Here is a 20,333-nt window from a genome sequence, read left to right on the forward strand (position 1 = left end):
ATTTTCCCCTTACAAACCCGAGCCTCCGAAACTTTAACTGGAAAAGGCAGAGAGAAGCCTCCGTGGAGCCTTTCTAGGAATCTCCTGGGAGGAAATAGGGCTGGAAAAGGCAGGAAGAAGCCTCTGTGGGGCCTCTCTAAGAATTTCCTGGGAGGAAACAGGACCGGAAAAGGTGGGGAGAAGCCTCCATGGGGCCTCTCTAAGAATCCACCCTCCCGGTGATTTCCCCAATCGTACACATTATTTGCTTTTACATTGATTCCTATGGGAAAAATTGCTTCTTCTTACAAACTTTTATGCTGCCCTTCTCCTTAGACTCAGGGCGGCTTACAACATGTTAGCAATAGCACTTTTTAACAGAGCCAGCATATTGCCCCCACAATTCGGGTCCTCATTTTACCCTCCTCGAAAGGATGGAAGGCTGAGTCAACCTTGAGCTGGTGATGAGATTTGAACCGCTGACCTGCAGATCTACAGTCAGCTTCAGTGGCCTGCAGAACAGCACTCTACCTGCTGCGCCACCCCGGCTCTATGCACTATCATTCATGCATGAGTGCCCAGACCTATAATTCAATACCTGGGGAGGGCAAAAACAGTTTCACTGACCCTCTGGAGGCACTCTGGAAGGCAGAAATGATGTGTTTTCCAACTTCTGGTGTGCCCAGTAGGGTTGTGTTTCTCCCACCAAAGGCTCCAAAGGCTTCCCTGGAGCCAGGGAAGGGTAAAAGTGACCTCCCCCATCACCCCAGAGGCTCTCTGGAAGACAAAAACACTCTTCCAGAGCCTCTGTGCAAGCCAAAAGTCTGCTGACCAGTACATATAGGCACATTGGAGCTGAGCTAGGGTAACGGCTCGCACGACAGCAGATATGGCTCCGCATGCCACCTATGGCATCTGTGCCATAGGTTCGCCATCACTGCCCTAGATTCTCTCCCAGCTCTGGTGCACGGACATCCTCAGCCACCTTTACTTTCCTTCCTTTTTCAATCCCGCTCTCTAGGCCTTACACAAAGTTCCTGAGGCCAGAAAGGCACCTCGACCCAAAAAGGCCAAGGAGCCCCGGCCCAAAGTCAAGAAGCTGAAGTACCACCAGTACATGCCTCCCGACCAGAAGGGCGAGCAGGCCCCCTTGCCCATGGACGCCGCCTACGCTCACCTCCTGCAGCAACAGCAGGTTTTTCTGCAGCTCCAGATCTTGAATCAGCAGCAGCAGCCCGTGCCCACCTCCCCAGCAACCTTCTGCGTTCAAGCACTCCATGCCGTTCCCGCCAGGTAAGTCTTAGCTTTGCCCTGAGGATTCCACAGGTAGGGTTTGCAAGGTGCTTCAACTGCAGGGGAAACCCAACAGCAGAGAGGAGACATTGCGCCTGTCCTCTGGAACTTTTTTCCTCCTCAAATTGGGACCTCCCCTTGTTGGCCTTTCAGAAGACACAGTTATATATGCCCTGAGCGGATGAGGGGGCCCTTACCTGGCTGGGTCAACATTAATGACGGGTTCCTAGCGGCACGATTGACGCCATCGCACCGGTAACGAAAATTGAGCTGCGCGCATAGTTCTGAGTCTCCGGCGTGCACATGCGCGCATCCGAGTGAGATTTTGTTTCTGCGCACGTGCAAGAAGCAAATTCTCAAGAAGGGATAGAGAGAGAGAGAGATTTCGGTGGGTTTTTGCTTCTGCACATGTGCCAAAATCTCACACGCTCATCCCCTTGCGAGATTTTGCTTCCTGCGCATGCACAAAAGTAAAATCTCATTGAGACGCACACACCAGAGATGTGCACAGCGCACCAGTGGTGGGAGTGGCAACTCCCACCTGGTCAACATCTTTAGATAATATATTTCTTGGCAGCTGTAGATAGTCCTCAACTAACACCACAATTGGGACCAGAATTTCTGTTGCTCAGCAAAGGTAGCTGTTTCCCGAGGAGTCACATTCAATTTTATTACCATTGTGGCCGAAGTTGTTAAGCAAATCACTGCAGTTGTTATGGGAATCGATGCAGTCATCAAACAAATCTGGCTTCCCCCATTGACGTTGCTTGTGTGAAGCCGACTGGGAAGGTTGCAAATGGCGATCCCAGAACATGGCAACTGTCGTAAATATATATGCCAGTTGCCCAAGGGACTGAATTTGGATCACACGACCAAGAGGATGTTGCAATATCCATAAGTGCAAGGACTTGTTGTAAGTAGAAGTGCCACTGGTTTGCTTTACGTGCCGCAGGCACTCCTGGGCAACACTGAAAAAGGATCCTTTTGAAGCCATCAGCGTCTGCAAAGGTAAGTAGAACAGCGAGGAGGGGGATCAGCTGTGCCACATCATTTAGATTAGCTAGAAAGTAGGAAATTATGTTTTCTAGCTAAACTAATCTAAGTAATCTAATCTAAACTAGATTACGCAACACAGCTGATCGTGGGATATACTGGTTTGCCCAAACCGGTAGCACTTTTTACTAGTAGTTTGGGCAAACCAGTCCGAACTGGTAGCATTTCACCTCTGGTTGTAAGTCACTATTTTCGATGCTGTTGTAAATTTGAACAGCGCTAAATGAATGGTGGTAAATTGAGGACTTTTTTGTCTTTAATTTTTCTTTTTATATCGTAGCTAACTGGTAAAGTGTTTTATGATAATGTGCTGCCCAGAGTCGCTGCTATATAAAATGAAGAAATAAAGAAGGTGGCCAAATTACTGTTCAATTATTACCTGTACCTGTCTTGACTTTTTTGAACCATCTTGCAGATAGTGCCCTGTTTGCCATGGGCTCACTCTTGATTCACAGCACAGCTCGCTGTTGGGTGCTGCTAAAACATGTATATTTCTTTTCCTAGGATCCCCCAGAGACTCACCACTTATTCTCCACTTCAAGGAATTGCTCTCCAATTAAGATTAAAGTGTGTGTTGCTTTCCAATTAAGCAAGGAACATACTGCTATTTTTATTTCTTTGACTTTTTGGCTCTGGGTAAAGATGCCCCAGAAGTGCAAAAAGCAGTGTTAAATTAACTGACCATTTTTATTAAGTACCAGAATTCAGAATTAGTTAGCTACTCAAGAGAAGCATCTACTGAAATTAGTCATGGTGAATTCACACAAGTCCCAATAATTGCGGTGGCATAACCTCAATACCTATTCACCAATTCTAGAAACAACTAGAAAGAATCTCGAAACCCATTTTATATTCCTTTTTATAACTAACACAACAAAGAAAAATGAAACAGGAAAGTTAGTTAGTCAAGATAACCGTCAAACCCCTCCCCCCCAACCCACCGCACAGTAAATCAACTACAAAGCTTGTTAGAAGTTAGATAACCATATGCCAGTTGACAGTAAAAAAAACTTTTTCTTATCAGGAGACAGTCTCCAGACATCCTTCTATAAATTATGTTTTCAATTTAGGAATGTTAAAAACTATCTAATCAATCCATGCAACTGTAGGATAAAAGTTTTCCTACATTCCAGTGTGTAATGAACCTGAACATAGAAAATAAGTCAAATTAAAACACAAAGTGTTTTATGTTAGTTCACAAGTTACAAAATCTAAGTCATGTGTTCCTCATTGAAGGAATTTATTTGTTTATTCATTCATTTATTTATTTAATCAAATTTATAAGCCACCCCTCTCCTAACGACCTTAGGGCAGTGTACAGCAATAAAATAACTACAAAAATTAAAAATATCCCAAAATACATATTATACAAAATGAATACAAAATTTAAAATCTGATATACACCCTTCGGTCATTCATACTACTGGCTGGAGTAGCATACAGTTGCTCAATAGCCCGAAGTTTGCTGGCATAAGTGTGTTTTCAAAGTCTTTCGGAAGGCCAGGTGGGTGGGGACAGTACGAATCTCTGGGGGGAGTTGGTTCCAGAGGACCGGAGCCCCAACAGAGAAGGCCCTTCCCTGCAGTTCTACCTGCCGCCATTGCTTGGCCGATGGGGCCCGGAGAAGGCCAACTCTGTGCGATCTAATCAGTCACTGGTACATGTGAGGCAGAAGGCGGTCCCAAATTCAGCTCCCATCAGAAGGCAGCTGTTTCAACCAATCCCCCAGGGACAAGGTGTAGTGCTCTTTAATGTGTAAACTTCCCTGCCGTCTTTCCCATTGGCTTTCTCGGGAAACGGGCAGAGAAGATTGGAAATGGTAACCACATGATCGCAGGACGCTTAGCAACCAGCTGTATTTTGCGAACCATCCAGATTGCAACAGGTTGCCAAGCATCCAGATTGTGATCACGGGACCGCAAGGATGATTTTGCAAGATTTTGTAGTGGCGGCCAGGGAGTGCTTTACAGACTATAAAGCACAATTTCCAATGGTGTTGTAATTCCAGACTGCCATTATACAAAAGGTTATAGGTCAAGGTCTACCTGTACAGGTATTGTAATGAAATTCTGTCCTCATTTGGAGCAATCATGGGCTTCCCTAAATATGCCCATGTCACACCAACACTCCGCAGTCTGCATTGGTTGCCGATCAGTTTCCGGTCACAATTCAAAGTGTTGGTTATGACCTATAAAGCCCTTCATGGCACCGGACCAGATTACCTCAGGGACCGCCTTCTGCCGCACGAATCCCAGCGGCCAGTTAGGTCCCACAGAGTGGGTCTTCTCCGGGTCCCGTCAACTAAACAATGCCACTTGGCTGGACCCAGGGGAAGAGCCTTCTCTGTGGCGGCCCCGACCCTCTGGAACCAACTCCCCCCAGAGATCAGAATTGCCCCCACCCTCCTTGCCTTTCGTAAGCTTCTTAAAACCCACCTCTGCCGCCAGGCATGGGGGAATTAAGACTCTTTCTCCCCCGAGGCCGTCACAACTGTATATATGGTATGCTTGTATGTATGTTTGGTTTTTATATATTAAGGGGTTTTAAATTTGCTTTTAGTATTGGATTTTATTGTACATTGTTTATGATTGTTGTTAGCCGCCCCGAGTTTTCGGAGAGGGGCGGCATATAAATCCAATAAAATTTGAAACTTGAACATGTAATAAAATATTTCATTTTGCTGCCTTATCCTTCATTCCTTATTCTGGAGCTTTTCAGCTGGGATGCCACATCTATCCTTAATGTTAGGAAGTTTCTCCTGTGTCTTAAGAATTGTGGAAGGGTGGCTTAGAGCTGTTTTGGTGAATTGTTTTATTTGTCTTTACAGAACTGTCTTTTATTCCTCCTTCAAACAACCTTAGGAAGAATGGATGGCTCCCTTGTCCACATTTGTTCTTCTCAATAATCTTGTGAGGGACTTTGGTGGCAAGCCACTGATCGGTTTAAAAAGAGCCTTTCAGTTTCTTTACTACGTGGAAATTTAAACCAGCAGCTTTCCAATTTATGCTGCCCCAAATAATAATAATAATAATCAGTTAAACCTGTATGCTGCCAAACTTTGAACAAATTTAGACATCTGTTAGGTGGACTAATATCATTTTGTTCTTATAGCCTAGAAGCAATAGACTCTTGTTTATTTTCTTTCTCTGCTTCTTTCTCTTTAATCCAGCAATGCTCCAGAGCAACTTTTGAATTTCCCTGGGACTCCGGCTCCCACAAGTGGACCTCCAATGCTCCCTCTTCCTTCTCCGGCCAACCCAATCTCCCCTTTGCCACCGAAACCGGAACTCTTACCTGCCAACCTAGAAGAACTCACGGTAGGTTTGGGGGTTTATCAATTCAAATCTCCTTAAGCAAATTACTGGCAAAGTGTTGATTAAACACACAGGAGTTAGTAACATGGAAAAACCATCACCCGATTTAGAAATATAGAGTAGAGTAGAGCCATGACGGTGATTTTTGACAGCTGGCCAGCTGAACTTTGCAGGTGCCGGAGCACTGGAAAACATCCTGAAAATGGCCCAAAAACCAGACTGAAAACAGCCAAAAAACAGGCATGCGTTCAGCAATCAGTTGGGCTTTGGGTCTCCAGTGTTCCAGCGCGCACATGCACATATGTTCTAGTTTGGGCACTGGGTAACAGAAAAGTAGAGAATAGAATAACTTCGTGTTCTGTTGGGCTCTCTGGTAGAATCCTCCCAAAAATTCACAGGTACAAATTTCAGACACACACACGTTTGAAAATTCAAAACAATGTTCTTTATCATGAAAATTCACTTAAAGCAAGCCCTCTTTCGGTATAGCAAAGAGCACTCGTCTCCAACCAAACTGGTAATTTGTACAAGTCCCTTATCAGTTCTGTGATACTTAGATTGCAGCTGTGAGGCAATTTACAGTCCTTCTTCTTTCACAAAGTGAAACACACTTTGCCCTGGTTTAGTTTCAAAGCGGGGAAAAATCAGCACACAAAAAGTCAAAGTCAGTAAAGCAGTCCCGAAACACAACGATCAGATAATCCTCCACAATGGCCAAACCCACAGGCTGCTATTTATAGCAGCCTCACTAATTACCACAGCCCCACCCAACCACAGGTGGCCTCATTTTCTTTGATAATAATCTCTCAGTTGTTGTTGCCTATGCATCGCTCTCCGCATGCGTGGCTGTATCATTAACTCTTGTTCTGCCACACTCTCCTCCTCCCTGTCACTCATGTCTTCTTGGTCAGAGAAGCCTTCATCAGCAGATTCCACCGGGGGCAAAACAGGCCTGCAGCATGTGGATGTCTCCCCCACATCCACAGTCCTTGGGGCAGGAGCTGGGCCAGAGCTAACCACAACACTTCGTTACTTTGAATGTACACTAATAAGAATACATTAGAATGAAATTATTTTGCATAAATCTTTCAAAGATTACCATCTCCAATATAATACTATATAAATATGACAAAATAAATAAATACAAAATTCTGTATATACGAGGGTCGCCCAGAAAGTAATGCACCACATTTCTTTCTTCAACAATTATTTATTGAACACAATGAAACTTACACACAAGAAAGAATGATGTTTCTTCTACACTCCCTATTTTCCCACGTAATTTCCGTCCCGTTCTATGGCCTTCCACCAGCGAGACACAAGGGCGTGTATGCCCTGTCGGTACCACTCCTTGTTCTAATGGCCTCACCCTCTGTGCCCAGCGACTAACCGTACTTCTGTCGACTGCAGATTCTCTATAAACTGTACACAAACATTTGTGAATGTTCCCAACAGTTTCTTTCTCTGCAGTGAGAAATTCAATGACGACACGCTGCTTCTCTTACACACATCACTTACAGATGCCATTTCGAAACACTGCTGCAGCTACGCTATCTGTCTGAAGAAACGCAAAATTTACACACGCACTCCTGACAATTCAAATAATGTATATCTAAAGTTCTGCATTCGTACCATTACTGTAGGCTGAGAAAAAAAATGCGGTGCATTGCTTTCTGGATGACCCTCGTATTATATGACAAATACACATTCACAGTCAAGGGAAAGGAACTGTAAAAGCTATAAGTGGGCAGGTGTGAGAGCCAGTATGATATGGTGGCCTAAAGATCCTGGTCTAAAGGACCAGAAAACCTAGTTTTAGTCCCATCTAAACATGGAGTCAGTTTGGGTAGGTTTGAGGCCAATCGCAATGAATCTGTGAGTTCTGGCTCCGCCTTACGTATGAATATCAATTGGGTGACTTTGAACCAATCACCAGGAGACTATGAGTTTCGGTCCCACCTTAGCATGAAAGCTAATTGGGTGACCTCGAGCCAGTCACTCTCAGCCCAACCTACTTCACAGGGGTGGTGGTTGTGGAGAAAAATAGGAGGAGGAAGGGGTATTAGATATATTTTCTGCCTTGGGTTATTTATAACAATAATAAAGGTGGCATCAAAATATAATAAATAAATGTGTCCTAGGGGGAGAAGAGATAATAGGGAGCCCAAAAGTAAATCAATACAAGCAATACAATTTGCATAGAATCCTCGGAGAGGGGCGACATACAAATCCAATAAATAAGTAAGTAAGTAAGTAAGTAAGTAAGTAAGTAAGTAAGTAAGTAAGTAAGTAAGTAAGTAAGTAAGTAAGTAAGTAAATAGATAAATAGATAAATAGATACATAGATACATAGATACATAGATACATAGATACATAGATACATAAATAAAAAATAAATAATCAATCAATAAATCAATCATGTTCAAGTTGATGTTGTACAACCAGTCTGTCTTTTCTTGCATGAAAGATATGGTGGTTATTATATCATTGCCGGCCTGATCTCTTGGGGGGGGGGGGAAGCAACCCAGGGAGCTGAGTTTCGCCTCTTCAGAACTCTTTTGAGGAAGGAAAGGGGATCCAGTGACTTTGGTTTCCCCTCTTTCTCTTCCCAGGGGAAAAAAAGACACAATTGGGAAGATATTTTATTTTTGTTTGTTTGTTCTGTCAAATACATATTGGTGGTATACAAAGATATAATAATATTCATATACATGACACTAGTAAAAAGAAACATTAGTATAGGGGATGGAAGGCACTCTGGTGCGCTTATGCACACCCAAAATGTGCATTCCAGCTATGTTTGTCATGAAGGAGACCCCAAACTTCAGTCCTCTGTGAAAGATCAGGATCCACATTTATGGCGTGTCACTGTGTACAGTTAGATTGCAGGCAGCAATGTAGAAGTGCTGGTGGCCTGTCCTGCAATCTCCAATGTATTTCAGCCATCAACGACTTGAGATACTTTGATGGTTACCTTGGTTACCATGGAAATCCAGAAGCAGAATGTAGGCCGACTTAACATTCACAATTGCGGTCAGAATATCTGTCTCAAATTCTAAGTTGAGTGGGGCCTGATTTCATAGAAACATAGAAGACTGACGGCAGAAAAAGACCTCATGGTCCATCTAGTCTGCCCTTATACTATTTCCTGTATTTTATCTTACAATGGATATATGTTTATCCCAGGCATGTTTAAATTCAGTTACTGTGGATTTACCAACCATGTCTGCTGGAAGTTTGTTCCAAGGATCTACTACTCTTTCAGTAAAATAATATTTTCTCACGTTGCTTTTGATCTTTCCCCCAACTAACTTCAGATTGTGTCCCCTTGTTCTTGTGTTCACTTTCCTATTAAAAACAATTCCCTCATTTCTGTGACCATTATAACGATAGCCATTAAGCGAATCACTACAGTTATTAAACAAATCCTTAGTTGTTAAGTTGTGAAATATTTGAATAGAGCAATCGCAAGTAAAAACCCATTCTGGGCATTTGATGCTGGGAACTGGCAGGGGGGAGGGAAATTGCAAATTGCAATTGTGGGACTGCAGAAAACCGCCACCGGTCGTAAATGCAAGCTGGTTGCCGAAAGTGGTGCTGCAAAAGTCATAAGTGTGAGGACCTAGTCATAAATGTGAGGAACAGGCTTTTTCCCCCCAATGTGACATAACTTCAAATTCTCATTAACTGAATGAGTGTAAATTGAGGATTATTATATGTTGATGTGCGGAGTCTTCTACTACTAACCCTGCCCCAGGATTTATTTTTATTTTTTATTTATTTATTTTGTCCAATGCACAATACATATTGAAGAGGATAGACATGAGTTATTATATATAAAGAAAGGATATAAAAGTCCAATACACAATGAGGGTTTTAGTGGGTATATATCAATATACACATAGTAAAATACATGATGAAGGTTATAGAGGAGATACTCATAGTAAAATATATCTAAGAAATAATAGAAAAGAAGATATAGGAATAGAATATATCAATGAAAGAATAGAAGAAGAGATATAGGAATAGAGGAAAGGTATATAGGAGATATAGGAGAGCAATAGGACAGGGGACGGAAGGCACTCTAGTGCACTTGTACTCGCCCCTTACTGACCTCTTAGGAATCTGGATAGGTCAACCGTAGAAGGTGGCATTCCAGTAGCCATTCCAACTCTTCTCTTCAGCCAGAGCATCACACATTTGGTTATCTGCTAAGAGAAGCCTCTGAAAGGCTCTAACCATTCATGAATGACAACAGCCACCACTCCTCCCCTGGGGCGCACAGCCCCAGATAAGTTTGCCAAGATAAGTTTGTGAATAATGGAGGCTTTGTGACGTGCCGACCTGGTATTCTATAACAACACCTAAAATCCAGGAATGTTGAGGATCTGATAGCCAGACACTGATCAACACTGCGACAACAGGAGCACTTTCAAACGTGGGGCAGGATGTTCCTGAGTGCAGCCCGCCTGCAGATTTCTATCAGACAAATAGTTAACCAATCATCTCTTCTTAAAAACTTCCAGGGTTGGAGCATTTACAACTTCTGGAGGCAAGTTGTTCCATTGATTAATTGTTTTATCAGGAAATTTGAGAGGCTCCTACAAGGATGAGAGAGTCAATCTATTTTCCAAAGCACCAAAAGGCACAACAAGAAAAAATGGATGGAAACTAATCAAAGAGAGAAGCAACCTAGGACCAAGGAGACATTTCCTAAGGGCGAGATCAATCAACCAATTGAATAGCTTGCCTTCAAAAATTGTGGGTGCTCCATCATTAGAGGCTCTCAAAAAGAGTGAGGGAGTTACACCCCAAAAGGACAGTACCAGGAACCACTAAAACAATGCAAAAAATTTAAAACAGTTGCTGTGTTTGCTTTGGGGTTGATTTTATAAAATGGGGGAATGGCTGTTTTAAATTTTTTGCATTGTTTTAGTGGTTCCTGTCACTGTCCTTTTGGGGTGTACTTCCCTCATTCTTTTTGAAAGCCTCTAATAATGGAGCACCCACAACTTTTGAAGGCAAGCTATTCCATTGAACTGCCTAACTGTTCAGGCGAACTGGTTAAATCCCATCTGTGAGCCAGGAGTGTCATACTCAAGGCCTGTGCACCAGATCTGACCCATGGGGTGCTTAGAACTGACCTGTGGACATGTCCTGAAATATCAGAGGGCTGGCCCGTGATGCCTTTGGCAGCGAAAATGGAGCTCCTTTTTCAGCTACAATGGCCTCCTGCAACCCTTTGTCAATGACACTAGAGCTCAAAGAGGCCACAAACGCGGCCCACACAGATTCTGTTTTCGGCCATAACAGCTTTCTGGACCTCTCTGCCAGCAAAAACAGTATTTATTATTATTTATTAGATTTGTATGCCGCCCCTCTCCGAAGTATCCAGGGAGGCCACTCCATTTTCACTGGCAGAGGGCTCTAGGAGGCTATCCTGGCCGAAAATGGAGCTTCGGTGAATGACGTCAAGCTGACCATTCTCCACTGCATCTGGAAGGAGAGTCCAACATGGGTATTTAACCAATCCGATTGGTAGAGACTGAGTAAAAATTTACATAATAAAAGTTACCGCCCCCTTGCAGTCCCCCCATGAGCTCAGTTTTAAAAACTCAGTCCCAGAGTAGAGACATACTGAGTTTTGCTGAATAAATTTTAAGGTGTTATTACCAGTTTAATCTTTTTTCTTTTGTCTCCTTACAGATCTGATCAACGTTGGAGGCAGGGGTCTCTGTCCTCCGCGGACAACACCCCCAACGATCTCCTTAGGGGCTGCTTCCCCCCGAGGGAACTGCCCCCAAGAGGAGCACCTCAGCCCGGAGTCCCTGGCCTCAGCGGTCAAACAAGGGCTGCGAGCCGAAGGTGGGGGGGGTCCGCCCCCCCCACTGGGAGGCTCGGGGAGAACGGCGACCCCCGGAGGGGTTCGCAGGCAGCGCCGGAGCCCGAATCAGCTGTAAAGCGGCGAGGAATGCCGCAGAGACTTCCGCCACCGCCGCCGCCGCAGCCGCCAGCGCTGGGATCGCCGCGGCTGGACTGGGCGAGCCCTGGAGGGCAGAGACCGGGCTGGGAAAGCCCGAAGAAGCGGCGAAAGGGGGGGGGTGAGCGCAAAAGACCCGCGAAAACGCTGGGCAGCGCCATTTTGACTACACCCCCCACGGAGCGCAGGAGCGCCATCCGGAAGGGCTTCCGGCAGCTGAGAGGCGCGAATTGGGCTACGGCTCTAATGCGCAGCCGCAAGGGCGAGGCCAGCATCGGCAGCCATTTTTTCCTTCGTGACGAAGCTGTTGAGAGGCAATTTTCTCGTGATACTCCTATTATAACACCGGAGCTGTGAGTACAATGGAGGATAAGCCCAATACCGAGAAGGCCAGCTCCCCAGTGGTGAGCAAGGAGAAGGCTAAGGGGAAGGATAAGGAGAGGTCAAAGCCCTCCCAGTCCCCTGCTTCGGTGGCTTCATTAAAAGAGGCAGAAAAGCGCATAAAGGCGCTAGAGAAGAAATTGGAGGCAGCCTTGCACCCCTCCCCTTCTCCAGTACCTCTGACTCAGAGGCAGCCAACCACGCCTGAACCTGGGACCCCCCAGTCAGCCTTTGGACACCTGGGACCCCTACAGGAGGGTGACTGGTCCCCAGAGGGACAGTTCATGTCATTGCCACAGGCCCCGTCTCCAGCCTTGTCCTGGACTAGACCTGAACCTTCCGGGCTCCCAAGAAGGGGCACCCAGGCACCTTCTGCCACATTTACACCCACAGCGGCGGGGCTGCGCCCCCAGACTGGTTCGTGGCAGCACATGGCTCCAGAATTACAGGAGATGTTTGCAAATGTCTATGCTCAAGGAGTAAATGCCGGGACAGGCCAGCAAGTGAACCGACCTCAGACTCAGGCAAGAAGCCTTTGGCCAGTACCGCCCCCCTCGGGTTTGGGGTCTCTCTCAGAGGATCCGGACTTTGGCGAGGACAGTGATAAAGAGTATGAGTTCTCAGAGGATGAGAACACCCCAGAACAGCAGCCAGTGGCCGGACTGTTTAAGCCCACGCTGTTTCGGACTCTGCTTTTTAAGGCAAAGCAGGTAATGGACCTGCAGGGAGCGGCTAAGACACCAGAAGCAGAGACCGGCAAGACATCTGCTTCCCTTTTAAGAGAACCCCAACCCGAGTCGGACCACATCCCGGCATCGCATATCTTCGTTGAGGGAGTCAAAAAGCCCTGGCAACACCCCGCAGCGGCTCAGGGCCCTTCGAATTTGGAGCGCAAGTTCTACACATTCGACGATGAGGTGGAAAAACTTTTGGAGTTTCCCCCCATTGACCAGCCAGTAGTCACGCTGGTTTCCAGTGCCCTTGTACCGTCAGAGACAGGGGAGAGCTTGAAACCAGAGGACAGAAAGGCGGAAACCCTATTACGCAAGACCCACCAAATGGCGGGCTGGGGTTTCAGAGCGGCGGCTGCGGCCTCCTTCTTCAACAGGGCCTCCATCATGTGGCTCCAGGAACTGCAGTCACGCCTTGGCCCGGAGGAAGCCAGACTTCGCCAGGATATCAGCAAGCTACAGGCCGCAGCTGAGTTTTCCGCCGACGCCACCCTACACGCAGCTAAGTTTGCCAGTAGGGGCATGGCCACTACGCTGTCGTCGCGCCGGCTTTTGTGGCTGAGAAATTGGCCAGCGGACTTGAAATCAAAATGGCGCCTGGCCTCAGCTCCACTGCAGGGATCAATGCTCTTCGGTGACATTTTGGATAAAGTCCTCATAGAGGACAAGGACAAGAGGAAGGTCCTCCTTAAGTCCAATAGACGCCAAGACCGTCGCTTTACTCCCTACACCAGACGGCAGAACCCACGTTGGGATGCTTCTACCGGACAAGGACAGGCGCAGAGAGGTTTTCACCAGAATCAGTACTCCCAGCAATCATTCAGGAATGATCGCGGATCTTATCAGGATCGTCCCAGAGGCTTCCAGCAGTCCAGGCGGCCCTTTCGTGGAGGCAACCAGAGGGGATATCGTCGTTCCAAATGACTCCTCCGGGCCCCTACCTCTAGGAGGGAAGCTGCAGCACTTCAGCCCCTCCTGGCTGCTCACTTCCTCGGACAAGTGGGTTTTAGCCACCGTATCGGAAGGACTTCGTCTGGAATTCATGGGGCCCCCTCCTCATCGCTTTGTAAGTTGCCCGAGGCTTCGGGACCTACACAAGAGGCAGCAGATCCGCAAGGAGATTGCCCATTTACTGGAAATACAAGCCATCGAACAGGTACCTCAGCAGGAAGTTGGCAGGGGATTTTACTCCAGGATCTTCCTGGTACCCAAGACTTCAGGAGGATACCGAATGATACTGAATTTGAAACAACTCAACATCTACATCAAGTACAGGAGGTTCCATATGCACTCCTTACAGACTATTCTTCCCTCGGTACGGTCCAGGGACCTGTTGACTTCAATAGATTTAAAGGAGGCCTACCTCCACGTACCTGTACACCCGACACACCGGGAATTCCTCAGGTTCTGCTCAGAAGGCGTACATTACCAGTACAGGGCAATGCCCTTCGGCCTCTCTTCGGCCCCACGGACTTTTACCAAGTTGCTGGACGCCCTGACGGCCAGTCTTCGGTCTCATTCTATCAGACTGATGGCCTACCTGGACGACATAATTATTTTGTCCAGGTCTCCCAGGCAGGCCAGAGAGGACTTAGCCAGAACAATACGGACCTTAGAAGCGCATGGCTTCACTATAAACGTGGAGAAAAGTCAGCTGTCTCCAACAACCAGACTACAACATCTGGGTTCCATCATCGACACCATATCAGGCAAGGTAACCCTCTCTCCCGAGAGGCAGGAGAACATTCATCGTCTGGTCGCCGGCTTAATCCGCCTCAGACGGGCCCCGATGGCGCTATTGTCAAAGGTGCTAGGTACGTTGGTGTCAGCCATAGGTATAGTTCCCTGGGCCAGACACCATATAAGAGGCCTTCAGTGGTTTCTTTTGCCAGCCCAGAGGGCCAGGGTCAGTCACTCGCAAAGGATTATCTTCCTACCAAGGAAGGTCAAAGAGTCGTTGAAGTGGTGGCTCACCGCAACAATTCAGGAGGGTTCCCCCTTTCGTACCCAGGACCGTCTCATTCTGACCACAGACGCCAGTTTATACGGGTGGGGTGCCCACCTGGGACGTCATATGGCCCAAGGACAATGGACAATAGAGGAATTGGCTTCGGTCAATATCAATTTCTTAGAACTAAGAGCAGTGTTCCTAGCCCTGTTGGCCTTTGCCCCACTAGTAGAAGGCAAACACATACTTATCTTAACAGACAATGTAGCAACCAGGGCCCACCTGAATCATCAGGGGGGCACGAGGTCCCAACGTCTTATGGAGGAAACTATGCGGCTCTTCACCTGGGCCGAGACCCATTTGGCGTCACTGACCGCGGAACATATTGCAGGGATCAGCAACTCCACAGCGGATTGGCTCAGCAGGGCTACCCTGGATCCGTCAGAGTGGCGACTCGATCCAGACCTGTTCTACCTGTTGACCCAGAGGTTTGGGGTCCCCCTAGTGGACCTATTTGCCAGCGGCCAGAACACTCAGCTTCCGAGGTTTTTCACACGGTTTCCGGATCCAGGAGCAGAGGGGACCAACGCCCTACTGTCACCTTGGCCTCCAGGTCTCCTGTACGCATTTCCCCCCGTGAATCTCATCCCGAGGGTGGTGGAAAAGATCCTTCACGAGGAGGCGGAAGTGATCTTACTAGCGCCGTATTGGCCACGTCGCCCGTGGTTCGCGGACTTGGTGGAACTTTCAGTGTCACCCCCGTGGAGGATTCCAGATCGGATCATCTCGTTGAGCCAGGGGAATCTGAAACACCCAGATCCTCAGTGGCTACACTTGACAGGTTGGCACTTGAAAGGCATAAATTAAAGCAGTTGGACTTACCAGAGAAGGTTATAGATACCATGCAGGCTGCCAGGCGCCCATCGACTTCACGAATTTATCAGGCGACCTGGGCTGCGTTTTGTAAATTTTGCGACAAGGATTTACAGGATCCTAGGGAAGCTTCTGTAATAACTGTTTTAGAGTTTCTGCAAGCCGGGGTGGAACGTGGCTTAGCTCCTAATACTTTGAGACGACAGGTGGCAGCCTTAGCCACCATGATTCAAACTCCAGAGTCTCGTCCCTTGGCTCAGCATCCTTGGATCAGAGATTTTATTAAAGGAGCCACGAATAAACATTCTCCGCCTGTCAGGAGATTTCCATCCTGGGACCTCACGTGGGTACTTAAGGCTTTAACTAAACCTCCCTTTGAACCATTGAGGTCTATACCAATTAGGCTACTTTCCATCAAGACAGCCTTTCTTGTAGCTGTTACATCTGCACGCAGGGTGTCGGAGTTATCGGCGTTATCCGTGAGACCTGACCTCTGTGTCTTTTATCCGGATAGGGTAGTTCTTCGTTTGGACCCCACCTTTGTACCAAAGGTAAATACAGTGTTTCATAGGAAACAGGAACTTATTCTCCCAGATTTCTGTTCTCACGGGAGTCATCCATCAGAGCTACTGTGGCATAAGGTGGATGTCCGGAGAGCTCTAAAGATTTACATTAGAAGGACAGAGGAATTTCGTAAGTCTGAGAATCTTTTTATTTCATTTTCTGAATATAGGAAGGGACTTGGATTATCGGCGAAATCCATTAGTCGGTGGATTAAGGACTGTATCTCGGAGGCCTACAAGGCTGGAGGACACACAGTTCCAGAAGGATTGACAGCTCACTCAACCAGGAGTGCGGCGACTTCGGCGGCTTGGTCTACTCAAGCATCGATAGAGGACATTTGTCGAGCTGCAACCTGGGCAGCCCCTACAACATTTATTAGACATTATAAGTTGGACTCCTTTGCTTCAGCGGAAGCGGCCTTTGGCAGGAGGGTTCTTCAAAGAGTTTGTGTTTCTCCTAAGTCCCTAGTTAGACCTTCTCCCTCCCATGGGCTTTAAAGATCTTTGGTATATCCCATGTTGGACTCTCCTTCCAGATGCAGTGGAGAAGACCCGTTGTACCTACCTGAACGGTCTTCTCGATGCACTGGAAGGAGAGTCCAAACCCACCCGGTAGTTGAAGTTCAGGGACACCGGAGGTTGGGTTGGTTCCTGAGTTATTGCATTGGTCAATAAAAGTTGGTTATCCTCTTAAGTGCCTTTCGTTTTTAAAACTGAGCTCATGGGGGGACTGCAAGGGGGCGGTAACTTTTATTATGTAAATTTTTACTCAGTCTCTACCAATCGGATTGGTTAAATACCCATGTTGGACTCTCCTTCCAGTGCATCGAGAAGACCGTTCAGGTAGGTACAACGGGTCTTTTCACCTGCCTCCCCTCAAGGTCAAACACAACTCTGATGTGGCCCTCAATGAAATCGATTTGAGAGCCCTGAATTAAGCCATCCTCAAGACGTGAGAGAACCCAGCATCTTTTTAGAAACCTCCAGAAATAAAAGTTTGCCCTCTAAAGAAACAAATCTGGGATGTTTTATTTACCCCTCGTGGAAATGGGGAGCAAATGAACCCATAACTCTGCCATCCAGCCCTTCCTTTGGCTTCCCACTCCTCTAATACCCTTTCTTTCTATGTCAGGACATTTAGTTTTGTTCTTTGGAAGGTTTTTCACTGAAAAGTGGAATAAAAATGCATGAAACAAATCCTAAATAAAGGTACTAGTCCTCGACTTAAAAACGATTCATTTAGTGACTGTTCAAAGTTACATCGGCACCGAAAAATATAAATGCCCATGTTATCACCTATCATGTGATAAAAATCCAGATGCTTGGCAACTGATTCGGCTTTATGACCATTGATGTGTATCCCAAGGTCATGTGATCTGCTTTTGTGACCACCTGACAAGCCTAGTAAATGGGCAAGCCAGATTCATTTAACATCCGGGTTACTAACTTATTGACTGCAATGATCCCCTTAATAATTGTGGCAAGAAAGGTTGTAAAATGATCGTTAAGAGCCTCAGTGGCGCAGTGGTTAGAGTGCAGTACTGCAAGCTACCTCTGCTGATCACCGGCTGCCAGCAATTTGGCAGATCAAATCTCAGTAGTCTCAAGGTTCACTTACCCTTCCATCGATGCCGTCATAACTTCGTGATCATTAAGTGAATGAATAATCTGTTGCCCAGAGTCCGCAAGGAATTGGGTGGCTTAGAAATGTAACTAACAAAATAAAAAAATAAAACTACCACCTCTTTCTTCCCTTTCATCACTTGTGGCTATGATTTTGCTTATCAGGTCTCCGAACTCCGCCAGCAGCTCCGTAAGCGGGGCCTCCCTGTTTCGGGCACCAAGCCAGCCCTGTTGGAACGTCTCAAGCCTTACCAGGTGGCCCGAGTGAAGCCCCCACCTGCGCCACTCCCCAGCGCCCGCTTAGCACCTTCTGAATTAGAAGAAGAACCCCAAGCCCTGCAGGAAAAGCAGCGGGTGGTGGAGAATCTGGCGTTAAAGCTCCATCAAGAGCTGAAGCATCACGACAGCAACCCACATGAGGAGCTGGAGGTGCACAAGCAGATCAAGAATCGCCGGAAGGAAGCACTGCAGTCACCTGGCCGGCAGGAGGCTCCGCCCCCTCCTTACATCCCAAAGAGAGAGTGCGCTAAGGAGAGAGGAGGCACCAAAGACAGATTCATGGTAAGCTAGCCAGCTTTCCTTGACTAGCCTGAAAAAGAAACCACGTGATAAGACCATGGGTTGCTTGTAAAAGGGATAGCAATCTTATGAATCAAAGAAAATCTTGGAAAACAATTCTGATGGAATGAAGGGTTTTATGAATCTATGAGAAATAAAAGACTCATGATATTAGAAGGATATGATTTACAGATAGGATGGCATGCATTTGTGTGGTATGAAAGACAAAAAATACTTCCAGAGACATAGTATAAGAAACTCATTGTTTATGATTTGGAAAAAAATGAAAAGTAAACACTATGTTAAAGTACCTTTTTTGATTTTACCAGTAGAAGCTTTGACTCATCCCAGCAGAATAGACTCGAACAATATTACAAGATATAATAGCACAAACAAAAAAGTTAAAATGGAAGTGGAAGAATTAGATAAAAAGGGTAGAAAGATAGATTGGTATATGTATATTCAGCTACAAGTGGGATATGAAAAAGATATGAAAGCAGAAGGTATTAACTTTCAAAAAACAAAATTGGATTAAATTATATTTGGTTCAGATGAAAATTTGATTTAAAAAATTATAATTATTTGTTAACAATTGAATTAGAGTTTGAACAAGTTAAAGATACAATGATTAAATGAATGAGGAATATAAGTTATACAATAGATTTGGAAAGATGGCAGCAATTATGGGAGAGAAATTATAGAATGACAATGAATCTATGAATATCAGTGGGGGTCTGCAGATCAGCAGCCTGCTTCTAACGAGGATCCACCAGAAACTTTCTGATATCCCACAATCAGGGTATGACATTAACCCTCCCCAATCCTGCACCCAATACTCAATATGGAAATTTCATGTAGTTATGGGGAGCAAACATTTATCAATTTGTCTAATCCTCTTTGAAAACCAACCAGAAGCCTATCTCACAGCAAAGACTTTCCAAGGGTTTTAAAATCTGTTCATTTATTTAGTCTGCTAACTTATTTATGTCGGGATACATCAAAGAGAGGAACCCAGAGGCATCAAGAAAGTCCAGATTAATTAGTTTTTAAGGGTTATCCTTTCTTTTCATTAGATAAGCTGCCCAAGTTCATTTGGGAGTCCGACAGACCAATACAGTAGCAATAGCACTTACCGTATATACCACTTTACAATGCTTTACAGTCCTCTCTAAGTGGTTTACAGAGTCAGCATACTGCCCCCAACAGTTCTCATTTTACCAGCTTTGGAAGAATGGAAGATTGGGTCAACCTTGAGCCGGTTAGGATCGAACTCTTGGCAGTGGAATGCAGTGTTAGCCTGCAATACCGCCTTCTAACCACTGCGACACCACAGTTTCTACATTTAATAAAATCAATAAATAATAAGCAAGATGGCAGCCATGACCATATAACTGAACTTTGTACCTGTCAAAAAAGACTGGGTGCCATGCAGTCTCCATCTTGACTTGTTTGATTCCCTCGTGGTCCCGCCCACCCGCCACCCTGGAAGAACCCACAGGGCTCACCTTTCCTCTGAGTTGAAAAATGACAGATGCATTTTGCTTTCCTGAAAATGAAAATCCTTTGACTGACTCATCTGTTTCACTCTGACTCCAGAAAATGCAGCCTTCTGTAACAGCTTTCCCTGGTTTGGTGCCCCCCCCCATCCCCAAGATATTTTGGATTTTGGCTGCTGGCCAGCACACCCCATGAATTAAAATGTTGATTGAAAATTTCTGGGGAAAATTCTTGTGTTTGCTATTTTACAAGAAACATAAGAAAATTAAATACCATAAGCAGACGTAACACAAAATACATTGTATTGTACATCTAAGTCAGCAGATTAGGTGAGTTTCATTTGGCAGGTGTTGCCATTTCTTTTTTTTAAATAATTTTTAATTGGTTTAAAATACTTATATTCACATTTACAATAACATAAACAAACCATAAAAAATAAAACAAGACTAAACAAACACATACAAACAATAATAATAATAATAGTAATATAATTAATTACTTATTTAGGTACAATAAATAATAATAACTAACAATAAACAA

At 45.6% G+C, this 20,333-nt stretch overlaps 1 protein-coding gene across 1 annotated transcript in view; it reads left to right on the plus strand.

Annotated features, from left to right (window-relative positions):
* Positions 1 to 20,333, plus strand: part of MAMSTR (MEF2 activating motif and SAP domain containing transcriptional regulator) — a 72,094-nt gene that overhangs the window by 42,425 nt on the left and 9,336 nt on the right. Inside the window, exons 9-11 of the mRNA XM_070767231.1 lie at positions 1,001 to 1,272; positions 5,495 to 5,642; positions 17,904 to 18,299. Of these exons, the coding sequence (XP_070623332.1) occupies positions 1,001 to 1,272; positions 5,495 to 5,642; positions 17,904 to 18,299 (816 nt within the window). The remainder of the gene's footprint in view (positions 1 to 1,000; positions 1,273 to 5,494; positions 5,643 to 17,903; positions 18,300 to 20,333) is intronic.

This window comes from Erythrolamprus reginae, chromosome Z (assembly GCF_031021105.1).
Source record: "Erythrolamprus reginae isolate rEryReg1 chromosome Z, rEryReg1.hap1, whole genome shotgun sequence".
NCBI lineage: Eukaryota > Metazoa > Chordata > Lepidosauria > Squamata > Dipsadidae > Erythrolamprus > Erythrolamprus reginae.